General features: G+C 40.0%; 1 protein-coding gene across 1 annotated transcript; it reads left to right on the top strand.

The window, feature by feature from the left end:
- Window positions 1–6,862: 6,862 nt before the first annotated feature.
- On the top strand, window positions 6,863–9,320 carry LOC117624575 (monodehydroascorbate reductase, seedling isozyme-like). Its single transcript, XM_034355905.1, has 2 exons — window positions 6,863–6,930; window positions 7,463–9,320. The coding sequence occupies exon 2, from the start codon at window positions 7,480–7,482 to the stop codon at window positions 9,142–9,144; it is 1,665 nt and encodes a 554-aa protein (XP_034211796.1). The 5' UTR covers window positions 6,863–6,930; window positions 7,463–7,479; the 3' UTR covers window positions 9,145–9,320.
- The last annotated feature ends 5,239 nt before the right edge of the window (window positions 9,321–14,559 follow it).

Below are 14,559 nucleotides of genomic sequence, written 5' to 3'. Positions count from 1 at the left end.
AACAAGGAAAGTAGACAAGGGATTTGATTCTCATTTGTGAGTGCACTAGAGAACAGAGAACCAGGTGCCTTGGTGGGAAAATTGATATGGCATCATTTTCTTTGCAGGTTCAAAAATATATTATAAGGCACATCAGATGAATAAAAGATGAAAAATATTCATGCTTTTTTGCTGGTCCTAAAATATTATGCTTGGCCATGGCATACAAATCACACCAAGTTTTTGTGCCCTACTGTTCAAGTTGACAATACAGAAGGATGGGGCAGTAGATAAAGCAAAATATTCAAAGTTTTGAGGAAAAACTTTCTACCCAAGATGATGTCCTCACATGAATTGAGAGAGAAAAAAAGATTTTCGACTTTTCATAGATTATAATTTATAGATGCTGGGATGGCTGCTTTTTAAAGTTTACACAATACCTGTAGAAAATTTCCGGAGTTTTCTTCCAGTTTTTTGATGGATTTCAATACGAGATGAAACTAGACATGTGCAAGAAAAAACTACTTTCTTGAGCTAGAAGACCTTGGAGTCGCCGATGAAGGCCGAAGGGATGGGCCGCGAGTCAAGCAGCTTGAGAATTCCATTGCAAATCGGTCTCTTGATCTTGGATCGATAATCGCAGATCATGGCAACGTGGTTGTTATTGCCGTGAAGAGAGAGAGAGAGAGAGAGAGAGAGAGAGATCTGATCTAATCAACAAAAAGGGAAACCAACGAATTTGGATCAGGCTTTTAAACAAAAAAAGTATAATTATCTTTTTAGTTATTAATGTAAAGTGAGCCAACGAATCTGGGTCTCTTCTTTAGCCAAATTCAAAACAAAAAATTCAATTCCTAGGTATTCAAACCTTAACAAAAATAATGTTTGTCTCAAATACTAATTAGCAAGGATAAGTATGTGTAATATCTAATGCGCATTGAACTTTCCTACAAAAAAGAAAAAGAAAAAAAGTGTGCAAACAATGCGGAGAGGTTTTGGATGGGTGATTTGGGACTTTACAGGTCGGATGATGCAAGCGGGTGGTCAAGGAGAAATGCTTTATGGGTCGGCTCTCATGACAGAGATGGACGCTACAAGGGCAGTTATGTTTGCTTGTCAACAAGAGGGTTTCTCTCGGGTGGTGGTGGAGTCTGATTCCCAAGTTGCCATCAAGATGGTGAAGGGGGAGAGGGCGATGGCTGTAGAGGTAGATAATATTCTCTTCAACATCCAAACTGCGATTCGAGAATTTTAGGAAGTAATTTTTATTTTTTCACCTCGCAGCTGCAACAAGGCCGCTCATGAGATTGCAACTTTTGCATGTAGGGTAGGTGGTAGTTACTATTGACATTTTGTACCTCCTGATTGATTGTTTAATGCCTTAGCCGGAGATGCTAACGTTCGTGTTCACCTTTAATAAAAGTATTTGATTCTTGGAAATAAAAAATAAAAAAGATTTCGCCTTTAATAAAAGTATTTGATTCTTGGAGAAAAAAAAGAAAAAAAGAAGTCACCTCCGAATCTAACGGCCGAAATCTTGCATTTCCGGGACGACCGATTCACTGAAACGCAACGCTCCGAATCTAACAGCCGAGAAGAACTGGTGCTCCACACCTGATTCCCTGAAGAACGTGTGCTCCACCGCTTACGATTATGGGTCAGCCACCTTTATCCATATCGATAGCGCCGTCAGGGGTAACCTGGACCACTACCGTCAGGACGAGGAAGCTCGGTCCAAGATCCTCCAGTTGGGCAAGATCATCGTTACACACGCCGCCATCGAGGGCCTCAAAACCATCCCAGGTTTAGTTACTTCCTCGTATCTCTTGTTTTTAGTTATAAAATAATACAATAAAAAAATAAAAAATTTCGTGTTCTTCTGGTATAATTTTCATAATTTTTTTCGAAATTAGGTTACAATATTGTTAATAATTCAATCAAAGACATGAAGGACTCCGATAAACAAGAAGTGGATGTGGAGGCATTGCAGGCTGATGTACGCAGATTGGATAAAGAACTCAGCAAATACAGAAACTCCATGAGCAAGTCCCGATAGATAAGCCAAGTGCAGATTGGCCTTGTTTGTAAATTGAGGGCAAAATGCAAACTGCCGAGTCAGGTTTGAGGAAGGTTTTCATAAACTGAAGTTAACTGGTTTTGTATGGCTGTTATGTGCTGTTGGAAATCACTAGAGACGTGACTATTCCTATGGAATGTGGATATCATATACCCAATGGCAAGCAATACTTTTTTACTTTCATAATCTGCTTATTCAGTGTTTAGGGAATGAAAGAATCTTGAGTCATTAATGAAAAAATGTTGCAGAATAAAAAGTGGCTAGTCTAAGGCCAGATGAATGATTGCAACAAGGAGAACGTATGAATGTAAAAGCGTTCGTTTAGGAATATAACACCCGACACACATACACACGGACAATTAGTCCTAACTAATTTAGATTTAAGAAGATTTCATTTTTGAAATGGCAAAGAAAATTGGAGTCGAGGTGGGTTTGGGAGACCATCTCCGATGAGGACGGGAATGGGAACCTGCATCACAAGAACAGGAGTTGGAGTTGCTTTTTGCTGGGCCTTATCTGTGAACCCAACCAACCATTTTCAAGCAGTGGTCAGTTCCAGTTGAAATTTTATTTTGTGGAGTTAGATATAATGTGACTACTATTTTAGTGCTCTGTTTCAACCGGCTAATAGTTTAATTATTTGTTGTGTTTGATATATGTATATACTGTTAAAACATGAAACAAAATAGCTCATGTATAGGAAAAGTTTATTTTATTATCCGTTCACTTGGATCCTCATTTTCTTCCCAAAAGAAGGAAGGGGAGTAATCTGCGTACAATGGAAAATGCAAGCGCTGTTTCATGTAAAGACGGATAGAGAAATGTATTGGTTTTGGCTGAATATCAGATGCATAAATTTGTTGTTTTTTATAGGCACTAAACCTTGCTCTGCCATTTTTCTTTCTCTAGGATCTTATGTTGGTTAGAAGACACTGTTCTCGTTATGAAACCTTCATTGTCTTTTTTAATCACCGAGTACTGTCCAGCTTTTAGGTCGAATAGGTGTCCATTATTGCTATACAAATTTCATTTTTTCTCAACCTCATGCAGATCCTGGGTAAGATACTACATTTGCAGTATTTTTTCTGATTTGTTAATCAACTGCATTGCAGAATCTCCCGTCATGGATATCTGTATTTTTGGAAAACCGGGTTCAGATCTGTTCCGTTACGCACTGAAGATTGTATGTTTTTGTCAAGCTAAACATCTCACTCTTGTGTCTCTCAGAAAAATTAACAAAATCACATCTCACTCGTCACTATCTTTTGTATATACCTTTTCCAAGTTTCTAAGCTTTAAGTTAACCAACAGTGTGAATATTTTTGTTTTTGTTTTTCTTGTATCCTTGCCTGTTGAGTCTTGACATGGTTGAACTGTCCGCCATTGTGGTATATGGAAGAGAATAGTATACTATCAATTTGGCATTTTCATTTCCCATTTAATTGGATGGGTCATTCTTGGTTTGGGTTTTATATGGATGTAATTTTCAGCTATTTGATTAAGAATATTCATCCAAGAAGAGATGATAGAGGATCTAAACTTATTTACTTTTTGTTTTGTGATCGTATACAGTTATACTCCTCACATCTTAAACCATGTACAACCCCTCGCAAATAACTGGTTAGTGTATTGGCCAGTTTGGGACTTACCATTGTACTTCTCAATCCTCAAATTGCTGTTCTTCTTAATGGCTTAAAGAGGGTTAAAATAGGCTATTTGACCCTTAAATTAGGCTTGAAATGATCATCTTATTCAGGCAAGTGATGTGCGAGGTGGGATTCGAATACATGACTCAGTTACAATATAACACGAATAACCTTTAACATATGACCCAACTCCTATAATTATGTTTGCTTGTCAACAAGGGGGTTTCTCTCGGGTGGTGGTGGAGTCTGATTCCCAAGTTGCCATCAAGATGGTGAAGGGGTAGAGGGCAGTGGCTGTGGAGGTAGATAGTATTCTCTTCGACATCAAGATTGCGATTCCAGAATTCCAAGAAGTAATTTTTATTTTTGCACCTCGCAGCTGCACCAAAGTTGCTCATGAGGTTGCAACTTTTGCGTGTAGGGTGGTAGTTACTATTGGGATTTTGTACTTCCAGATTGGTTGTTTAATACCTTAGCTGGAGATGCAAATGTTCGTGTTCACCTTTAAGGCAGACTTGTAGGTTACAAAATTTTTGCTAATTCAATCCGAGAGTTGAAGGAGTCCGATAAACAAGAAGTGGATGTGAAGGCATTGCAGGCTGATCTACGCAGATTGAAGAAAGATGTCAGTGAATACAGGAACGAGCATGAGCCAGAAGTGGATGTGAAGGCATTGCAGGCTGATGTAGTCAGATTGGAGAAAGAACTCAGTGAATACAGGAAACCCCGTGAGCAAGTCCAGACAGATAAGCCAAGTGCAGTTGGGAATCAGAAATCGAAGTTGTGATCAGAGTCTTTATGATGAATGAGTTTATGGGCAGGAAGTTCTTGGATGATCTAATGGTTCCTTCGGTAGCACTTAGGAAGAAGTAGAAGGCAGTGCCAGGTACTAGTGCATAAGATAAGGTGGAGCAATGATCATTGTTAATCATGATTTGACCTTGTTTAAAGCTTTGTGGTTAGGTCTTGATTGCTGTGTGTAATTATTCTCTCTGGTGTATTAGGGATGAAAGTCGTAAGAAAGTGGTCTTTTACGTTGTCAAGACTCAAATCCATTAGCCTTGTTTGTAAATTAAAGGCAATTTGGAGATGCCAAGTCTGGTTTTAAGGACGGGTTTTATTTGGTCAAGTTAGTGGGGAAGGGGATTTTCTCACACATACTATTGCTAAGGTGCCATGGAGATTCGAACATGAAATAATCGATTTACAAGACAATACCCTTTTTCATTGGGCTAGACCCCGATGGTTTGAAGGATGGTTTTTATAAACTGAAGCTAACTGGTTTTATATGGTTGATTAGCGCGTTTGCGAAAGTATACATTCCTATGGAAATAGAATGTGGATACCCAATGGCAAGCAATACATTTTAACTTTCATAATCTGCTAATCCGATGAATGTTTGAGAATCCACCTTGACTGAAACTCTTCTGCTACCCCAAGTAGTGAGAAGTAGCTCCTGGGTTTGAATCCATCCATTTAACAAGTTTTACATCACTACGTGCAGACAGATGTACAAACCGTACAATATTGCATTCTAATAAAAAGTTAGGGCATTTTTAGTACTTTTTTCTTTCTTCGTTTTTAGTTTTTATTTTTATTTTTTGTAAGAGACATATGAAAATGTATGGAGGGAAGGAAAGGGAGGGATGAAGCCAAAGGATGGTGGGATGGTGGAGGAAGGGTCATTCTCCCCCCACCACACTTCTCCACTCCATTTTCCTCCATGTAATTCCTCTCCATCTTGAAGAAAATTATGAAAAATTATCAAACGGGAGCTTCGCCAAGGGTATATGTAAATGAAGTAGGCAAAAGTGTACTATATAGACTGACGTGGCATGTTGTCTATTCAATTTGGAAAAAAACTGATCACTCTAATGGACCAGGCAAATGAACTAGGCAATGCAATATTATTTTTTTTTTAATTTTCATCTTGTACATTTGCCTCATTTCACCAAACCCTTGGAGATGCTCCTATATGACCATTTCCAATAAACTAATAGGAGCAAACGGACATTGAGTCGGCTGCTGGCCTCATATCTTTAAGAGATATTTAGTCATATATTCATTCTTAGAACTAATAATATAGATAAATCCTATACCATTTAATTTCTATAAACAAACCCAAAAAAAATTCAAAAAATGGCAGCTGGCCCTATTGAATTTAATTTTGATTATTAAATTATTTTGATGCCCTATTGAGTGTTTTGAGCTTTTTTATGAGGTTTTGGGGTTAGGTTTGTTTTAAGAAATCAATGGCAGTTTTGTAATTTACAAGAAGTTAAAAAGCATTTTTGTTATGTTATAAATGGGCTTTGAGTGTGTTTCTAAAGTCCATTTCATATAGGGTTTTTATTTATTTATTTATTTATAATTTGGACTCCTACATTTGGTATAATAGTGAATCTCTCTATTTTTAAATCTCTCAACAAACATTTTCTTCTCCGATTAATTTTTCTTAAGAATTTCTTTTCAAATTTGAAAACTGAAACAAAAACACTAAAAAATCATGGCCATTTGACATGGCAGAGTCTTTGAGACAAACTATGTGACTGTGTCCGTTCATAGAACATTCCAGGGAGGCAAGGTGTGGTTAAAAAACAGTACTCGTTATGAAATTGACCAATAAATGAAAGAATCTTGAGTAGTTAATGAAAAAAATGTTGCAGAATAAAAATGGCTTATCTCAGACTGGGTGACTGATTGCAAGGAGGTCGTATGAGAGTTGGGAGTTACATGGGACGTGAGACCTTAAAAGATGATGGGCCTCTTCACCAATTGTCAATTAACTTTGGCTTGGACGACCTCATTCGAATATGGTATCAGAGGATGCTATCGTACTCCGTGAATTTTGCTCACCCTCCCAGTTGAATACAGAGCTGGAAGTGTAAAGAGGTAAGTTGTTCCTTTCCTTTTGCTGTGTTCTTATGCTCTACATATGATTGTTAAGTGCATGGAATACTCTAACCTAATTTGTTCTTGCCCTTGTTTCAAGAAAAGGCTTAGTATCACAAAATATTTTAAAATCATTTGAACCTCAGAAAAGACCTTATCCAGGATCTCACATTCTTTACTTCCCTAATTACCAAGCCCCAAGCAGATACTTTGCTTCAACAACTCCCAGTTTTCCAATTTCAGTTCTCTTATAAAGGGGCAAGCTTTTAAAGGCAATGGCTTAATTGGCAGTGGCTGTCAGTTGGTTCCAAGGTTTTTACCATTCAGTGAAGCCAGGTACACTATCTTTTTTTTCTTTCTGAAAAGGATGTGCTGCTAATTTCTTATATATTCCAAGGTTTTTCTCAATATTAATACCTTTGAACATCCTTATAGATAGTCTTTTTAGCATCCTTATAGTTGGTACAATTATTTGAAAACAAAATCAAGAAGAGAATGCTTTTAAGATCAGTTGATTTCATTAGGTCTGTTCTAATGGTTTCATATGCTGCAACTCTAAAATTTCTTGACAAGAATCTGGTGGAGTTCCACTAAAACAGAGATTAAAAACCAAAACATAAACAGACAACATGTTGCTAGTGATTGTATATAATATGGTAGAAATTATTCAACCACAGTTGCTATAGCTGTTGGTGGATATGTGTGGCTAACAGTAATCCAGGGTTAAATAAAATTAACTTGAAAGCACAATAAAACATTACTTAATTTGATTGAAGTTACTAGTCCAATTAAGCTTCAATTATACTATTAGTTTCGGATTTCTTATTACCAGATATTTCATCCAATTTATGTTGACAAATATGTTTAGGAAGTAGGAACTCGCCGATGGGATTTCTTGCGCCAATTTGTGAAAGAATAATGTTCATATGGGCTCTGATTACTAGATGGTTCAGATATCAGAGAAACCTTGAAGTTAATATGAATACTCTGAAAAGAATGTTAGAAGAGCTAGATAGCCAAACTGAAGATATAGGTAAAAAATTAGAGGCTGAGCCTCCCCTTCTGATTCGAAGACACGAAGATGAAGTCTATGAGTGGTTAGAGAATGTGGAAAGGATCAAAATTAGAATACAAACTATCGAACAACTTGGCGAAAGGAAATATCTCTCACGTGCACATTTTGTGAGGCTTGTTGATGAAAAAATTGGAGAAGTTAAGGAATTGCTTCAGAAAGGTAGTTTGTATAGTGAGATTTCGATGAAGAAGCAGTTCAAGTACGTGATCATTGGTGGTGGAGTTGCAGCTGGATATGCAGCAAGGGAGTTTGTTAAACAAGGCCTAAAACCAGGTGAGTTAGCAATCATATCAAAAGAAGCAGTGGCACCTTATGAACGCCCAACACTTAGTAAGGCCTATCTGTTTCCTGAGGGAGCTGCCAGACTTCCAGGCTTCCATGTCTGTGTTGGAAGTGGAGGAGAGAGGCTGCTTCCTGAGTGGTATGTGAAGAAAGGTATTGAGTTAATTCTCAGCACAGAAATAGCTGAAGCAGATCTTGATATGAAGATCCTCACTAGTTCCACCAGGAGAACCTTCGGATTTCAAACTTTGATCATTGCAACTGGCTCCAGAGTTATAAGGTTGACAGATTTTGGTGTACAAGGAGCTGATGCCAAAAACATTTTCTACTTGAGAGAAATCAGTGATGCTGATGAACTTGTAGAAGCAATTAGAGCTAAGAAAAAGGGAAAGGTAGTGATTGTTGGAGGAGGATACATTGGTCTTGAAGTCGGAGCAGCTATGAGAATCAACCAATTTGACGTTACCATGGTTTATCCGGAGACATGGTGCATGCCTCGGCTTTTCACTAAAGAGATAGCTGCTTTCTATGAGGCTTACTATGCTAACAAAGGAATTAAAATCATCAAGGGTACAGTTGCAGTTGCATTCGATGCTGATACGAATGGAGAGGTAAAGGCAGTGAAACTCAACGATGACAGGGTGCTGCAAGCTGATATTGTAGTTGTTGGTGTTGGGGCAAAGCCTCTCACTGAGTTATTCAAAGGGCAAGTTGATGAAGAGAAAGGTGGCATCAGAACTGATGGAATGCTTAAAACAAATGTCCCGGATGTATATGCTGTAGGTGATGTGACTACTTTCCCTCTGAAATTGTACAATGACATGAGAAGAATTGAGCATGTTGACCATGCCAGGAAATCAGCTGAGCAAGCTGTGAAAGCTATCAGGGCAAGTGAAGAAGGGAAATCCATTGAAGTGTATGACTACCTTCCATACTTCTATTCGCGTGCCTTTGATCTTTCATGGAAGTTTTACGGAGACAATGTTGGTGATCCATTGATGTTTGGAGACAAAAACCCAGCATCCGGAAAACCAAAGTTTGGAACAGCATGGATCAAGAATGGGAAGATTGTGGGAGTGTTTTTAGAGGGAGGGACAGATGAAGAAAACAAGGCTATTGCCACAATGGCGAGGGTCCAACCTCCAGCCGAGTATTTGGATCAACTGAAAAAGGAGGGTTATTTCATTGCTTGACTGGAACTCTAGATACCATGTATAAAGTTGAATTGATGGCTTGGGATTTCAATGAGTTGGTTTTGTTCCTGCACTTAAACAGATTGCTATGTGTGCCCTGGATTTTAATTCTGTTTCTTCACATTTTATTCTCTGTATTGATTTGATTGGAAAACAAAAAGATGCTTTCATTGCTCTTTCTTTCTCTTTCACTTAAGGTATACTCAAAAATTTGTACACCTCTAACTTGCATTATCATGAAAACCATTGAACAAATTTCATATAATTTGTTCACTCATTGATGCAGGATGCATAGGATCTACATTGTTTAGTTTCCTAATTTATTTGTTAGTTTCCTTTATTCTTTAGTTTTCCAAATCCTAGTAGGATTTCTAAGTTTCCTATTTTATTAGGAATAGGATTTCTGTTTTAGCTGGGGATTTTAATCCTATTATCTCTAGGTTTTAGTTTGCTATAAATACCCCTATGTAGTTCTTTAAAATTCGGATTGAATATTGATTAAACCTTCTCTTAACTCTCTGATTTCTGCCTGCCTTCTATCTTTCTTTCCTTCAGCTTTTCTTATTCTTTTCTGTCCTATTGCTCTGAGTGTTAAAACTAACACACCCAGGGCTGTGCTACATCAATTGGTATTCAGAGCCTTTTGCTCTGCCGCTGTTACTCTGCTTCGTTGCCTCTACTAGTCGTCATGGCTCCCAACATCACCGTTGCCAATTTGGCAGACCAATTTCAGGAATTCAAGGCGAAAATTTCTACAGATGTCACCACTTTGGCAACTCAGTTCACCAAATTGATGGCTGCTCAAAAGACTGAATTTTCGTCCATGTCCACAGATATTGCCAAATTACAAGCTTCCGTGCCGCTGCTCGTCACCCACCTCTCAACCGTGACTCGTGAACCATCCTCCACATCTGCTGTCCTCTCTAGTTCGTGCACACCTTCTCTCCAGGCTGGTCTCCTTCCCAATCCATCTAAGGATTCCAAGTTTCAAGGCCACCTGGGCCTTCCATCATCTTCTGCGGGGACATCTCTGGTTCACTCTGAACCAAATTTTTCCGCAGGATCTGTACCTAAACTCCATTATACCCAACATACGATGGTTTCTCCTCTCGCGGATGCCATTATCCCACCCCGACCCCACGAACATCACGTCGTCCACCGCAACTTGGATTTTGAGATCGCCCGTCATGCCAAGCCTACTGCCCCTGACTTCGATGGTCGCGGGGATCCTACTATCTTTGTTGATTGGATATCGGCTATGGAAGATTATTTTGAATGGTACGACATGTCCGATGCACAACGGATCCGGTTCGCCAAACTTAAACTCGTAGGAGCCGCAAAACAGTACTGGAAGGCTACTGAGCATCATCTCCAACAACTGGGACAAACCCCTGTGATTTTATGGGATGAGATGAAATTGAAACTCCGGGAACAATACCTTCCATCTTTTTATCGTCACCAATTGTTAGATCAATTATGGACTCTTTCCCAGGGTACTTCAACAGTCCAAGACTATTATTCTCGCTTTGTGGAGCACAAATTGCGTTCTGCCCTACAAGAAGAGTTGGCAGTCACAGTTTCTCGTTTTATTCATGGCCTTCGGATTGATATCAAACGCGAGGTGAGTAGGTCACGTCCGGATGTATTAGAAGATGCCTATTGCCAAGCCTTGGAAGCTGAGGCCTATCTACGACCACAACGTCGTTACCCAGGATATCCTGGTCAGCCTACGACCACCAACCACGCCCGCACTACCACNCTGAAGACTGAATTTTCTGGACCATCTAATCCTACTGCGCCACCTACCAAAGGGCCGATCGTCTCTAATAATTCCCACATTGAATGTTTCCATTGCCATGCTAAAGGACATATTGCCTCTCGTTGTCCACAACGCACATTAACTATCAGCGCTAGCACAGACGACCATTGTGATATAGAGATTGTGGATCCTCTTGAGGGTGTGTATGACCCAGAAATTGACGATTGTTTTGAGGATGACATACTCAATCAGGTTTCTGTTATGCGTTGTATCTATTCTGCACCTGCATTGCCTGACTCCTGGAAACGCACTAGTATTTTCCATACCTACGTTCCATGCAATAACCAAACATGTAAACTGGTTATTGATAGTGGTAGTACCATGAACGTCATCTCCAAGTCTGCCGTTACTCGTCTCAATCTTAAGCCTGAACCACATCCCCACCCTTTTCACGTAGCTTGGGTTGATAAAACTAAACTCCCAGTCACTGAGCGGTGTCTTGTTTCCCTTAAGCTAGGGACCTGCGATGAAGACATTTATTTGGACCTACTGCCTATGAATGTTGCACATGTATTACTTGGCAGACCTTGGCTCTATGACCATCGCGTGCAGAATTGTGGTCGTGAAAACACATACACTTTTCAACATGAAGGCAAAAGTATTACGTTACGCCCAGCCAATCCTGCGATCAAACCTACCAAGACTAATATTACCACCTCCTCTCCATCGCAGACAGGCAAAGTGTCAGGTCCTCAGTTGGCTCTATTATCTTATGGCGAATTTGAGAAAGAAAGTCTGGAGACAGGAGTTGTATTTGCTCTTGTGATCAAAGAGATATCTGCGGCCCCTTCCTATCAACAACCTGAACCTCTACATCAACTCCTCAATGAATTCTCTGATGTCATGCCAGATGACCTCCCAAACGAGCTACCACCCATGAGAGACATTCAACATGCCATCGACCTTGTACCCGGATCACAACTTCCGAATCTTCCTCATTACCGCATGAACTCGTCTGAACGTGCCGAACTAAACACGCAAATTCAAGGTCTGTTGGATAAAGGATTTATTCGCCATAGCCTGAGCCCATGTGCTGTACCAGTGCTTCTTACTCCCAAAAAAGATGGCTCTTGGCGAATGTGTGTTGACAGTAGAGCTATTAATAAGATCACAGTTAAATATCGATTCCCTATTCCACGACTTGAGGATATGTTGGATGAGTTGGCAGGTTCCAAATGGTTTTCCAAGATTGACCTTCGTAGCGGTTACCATCAGATTCGTATTAGGGAAGGTGATGAATGGAAAACCGCATTCAAAACTCCTGATGGATTGTATGAGTGGCTTGTTATGCCATTTGGAATGTCTAACGCGCCTAGCACATTTATGCGCGTGATGACCCATGTTTTGCGTCCTTATATCGGAAAGTTTTTGGTTGTATACTTTGATGATATCCTTATCTACAGCCATTCAAAAGAGGACCATCTGCAACACCTCCGAACAATTTTTCATCTGTTACGCCAGGAAAAGTTGTTTGTTAATTTGAAAAAGTGTTCTTTCCTTCAAGACCAAGTTTTATTTCTGGGATTCATTGTTTCCGCAGCTGGCATAAGTGCTGATCCTGACAAAGTTCACGCCATTGTAAATTGGCCGCTTCCTTCAACTTTAACCGAGACTCGAAGCTTTCATGGGTTAGCATCTTTTTACCGACGTTTTATCCCTAGTTTCAGTACTATAATGGCTCCTATCACAGACTGTATAAAGCAAGGTGAGTTTCGATGGACTCATGCAGCCACTCGAGCGTTTGAGGCATTAAAACAGAAAATGACAGAAGCACCTGTCCTACACCATCCCGAGTTGACTAAAGTTTTTGAAGTAGCATGTGACGCATCTGGTGTTGGCATTGGGGGCGTCTTAAGTCAGGAAGGACATCCTGTTGCTTATTTTAGTGAGAAGCTTAATGAGGCAAAGCAAAAGTATTCGACTTACGACAAGGAATTCTATGCCATAGTCCGTGCACTACGTTATTGGCAATATTATCTGTTACCAAATGAGTTTGTCTTATATTCCGATCATCAAGCGTTAAGGTATCTCCATTCTCAACGTAACATCAGTAGCCGCCATATTAAGTGGACTGAGTATCTTCAGATTTTCACCTTTGTGATTCGACATCGTCCAGGAGTTGATAATAAGGTTGCTGATGCACTCAGCCGAGTAGGCGTTATCCTTCAATCATTGACTGCACAAGTTGTGGGTTTTGATAAAATCAAAACTGAGTATTCTTCTTGTCCAGATTTTGGTCTCATTTTTCAGGAAGTTACGGCTGGAAATCGTCGTGATCATGTTGATTTTCTGCTGCGGGATGGTTATCTCTTTCGTGGAACGCAGTTATGCATTCCCCGTACCTCTTTACGTGATTTCCTTGTGTGGGAATTACATGCTGGAGGTCTAGCTGGACATTTTGGTAAAGATAAGACCATTACTCTAGTTGCCGATCGATTTTATTGGCCTTCATTGAAGCGAGATGTTGCTCACATCCTAGCCCAATGTCGCACTTGTCAGCTTGCCAAGGCTAGAAAGCAAAATACTGGATTATACACTCCTTTGCCAATTCCGCATACCCCGTGGAAAGATTTAAGCATGGACTTTGTTCTTGGCCTTCCTAAAACGGCACGCGACCATGATTCTATCCTGGTTGTCGTTGACAGATTCTCTAAAATGGCTCACTTTCTGCCTTGCTCTAAAGCTGCTGATGCTTCTTCCGTGGCCAAGTTATTTTTTAAAAAGGTCATTCGTCTGCATGGGCTTCCTGTTTCTATTGTTTCAGACCGTGATGTCAAGTTTGTTAGTTATTTTTGGAAGACCTTGTGGAAGCTCTTTGGTACTTCTTTAAAGTTTTCGTTTGCATTTCATCCTCAAACAGATGGTCAAACTGAAGTGGTTAATCGTAGTCTTGGAGATTTATTACGATGTTTAGTCGGTGATAAGCAGGGTAATTGGGACCTCATTCTTCCTGTAGCAGAATTTGCTTATAATAATTTGGCCAACCGAACTACAGGTAAAAGTCCTTTCGAAATTGTTTACGGTGTGATGCCACGTCCACCCATTGATCTTGCTCCCCTTCCTATTGATGCCCGTCCTTCGGAATCTGCAACTACCTTTGCTGAGCACATTCGTCGCCTACATGAGGAGGTTCGTCAGAAAATTTCTCTAAGTACGGACACATACCAACTTGCTGCCAATACTCATCGTCGCAGTCAAAACTTCCAAGAAGGTGATTATGTTATGGTTCGTGTTTGCCCTGAGCGATTTCCCAAACATTCTTTTAAGAAACTTCATGCTCGATCGATGGGTCCTTATCGTATCCTTCGCAAGTTGGGTGCCAATGCTTATTTGGTTGAACTTCCTTCTGATGTTCATATCAGTCCCATTTTTAACATATCTGATTTGTTTCCATACCGGGGTACTTTTACTCCTCCTGTTGCGACTGAAATAACCCATGCTATTGTTCCGCCTGCTGCTCCTCGCGTGCCTACTTCCCATGCTGCTCCTACGGATCAAATCTCACAAGTCTTAGATCATGAAGTGGTGGCTTCAGCCCTTGGGGGGTTTTCTCGTTTTTTGGTTCGTTGGGTGGGACGTCCGGATACAGATGCTAC

Source organism: Prunus dulcis, chromosome 4 (genome assembly GCF_902201215.1).
Source record: "Prunus dulcis chromosome 4, ALMONDv2, whole genome shotgun sequence".
NCBI lineage: Eukaryota > Viridiplantae > Streptophyta > Magnoliopsida > Rosales > Rosaceae > Prunus > Prunus dulcis.
Note: the sequence above shows the minus strand (reverse complement) of the source record. Positions and strands in the feature narration are given on the sequence as shown.

What these genes read in the sequence shown, in the direction of transcription:
- LOC117624575 (XM_034355905.1), top strand. Translation starts at nt 7,480, where the DNA reads ATGGGATTTCTTGCGCCAATTTGTGAAAGAATAATGTTCATATGGGCT.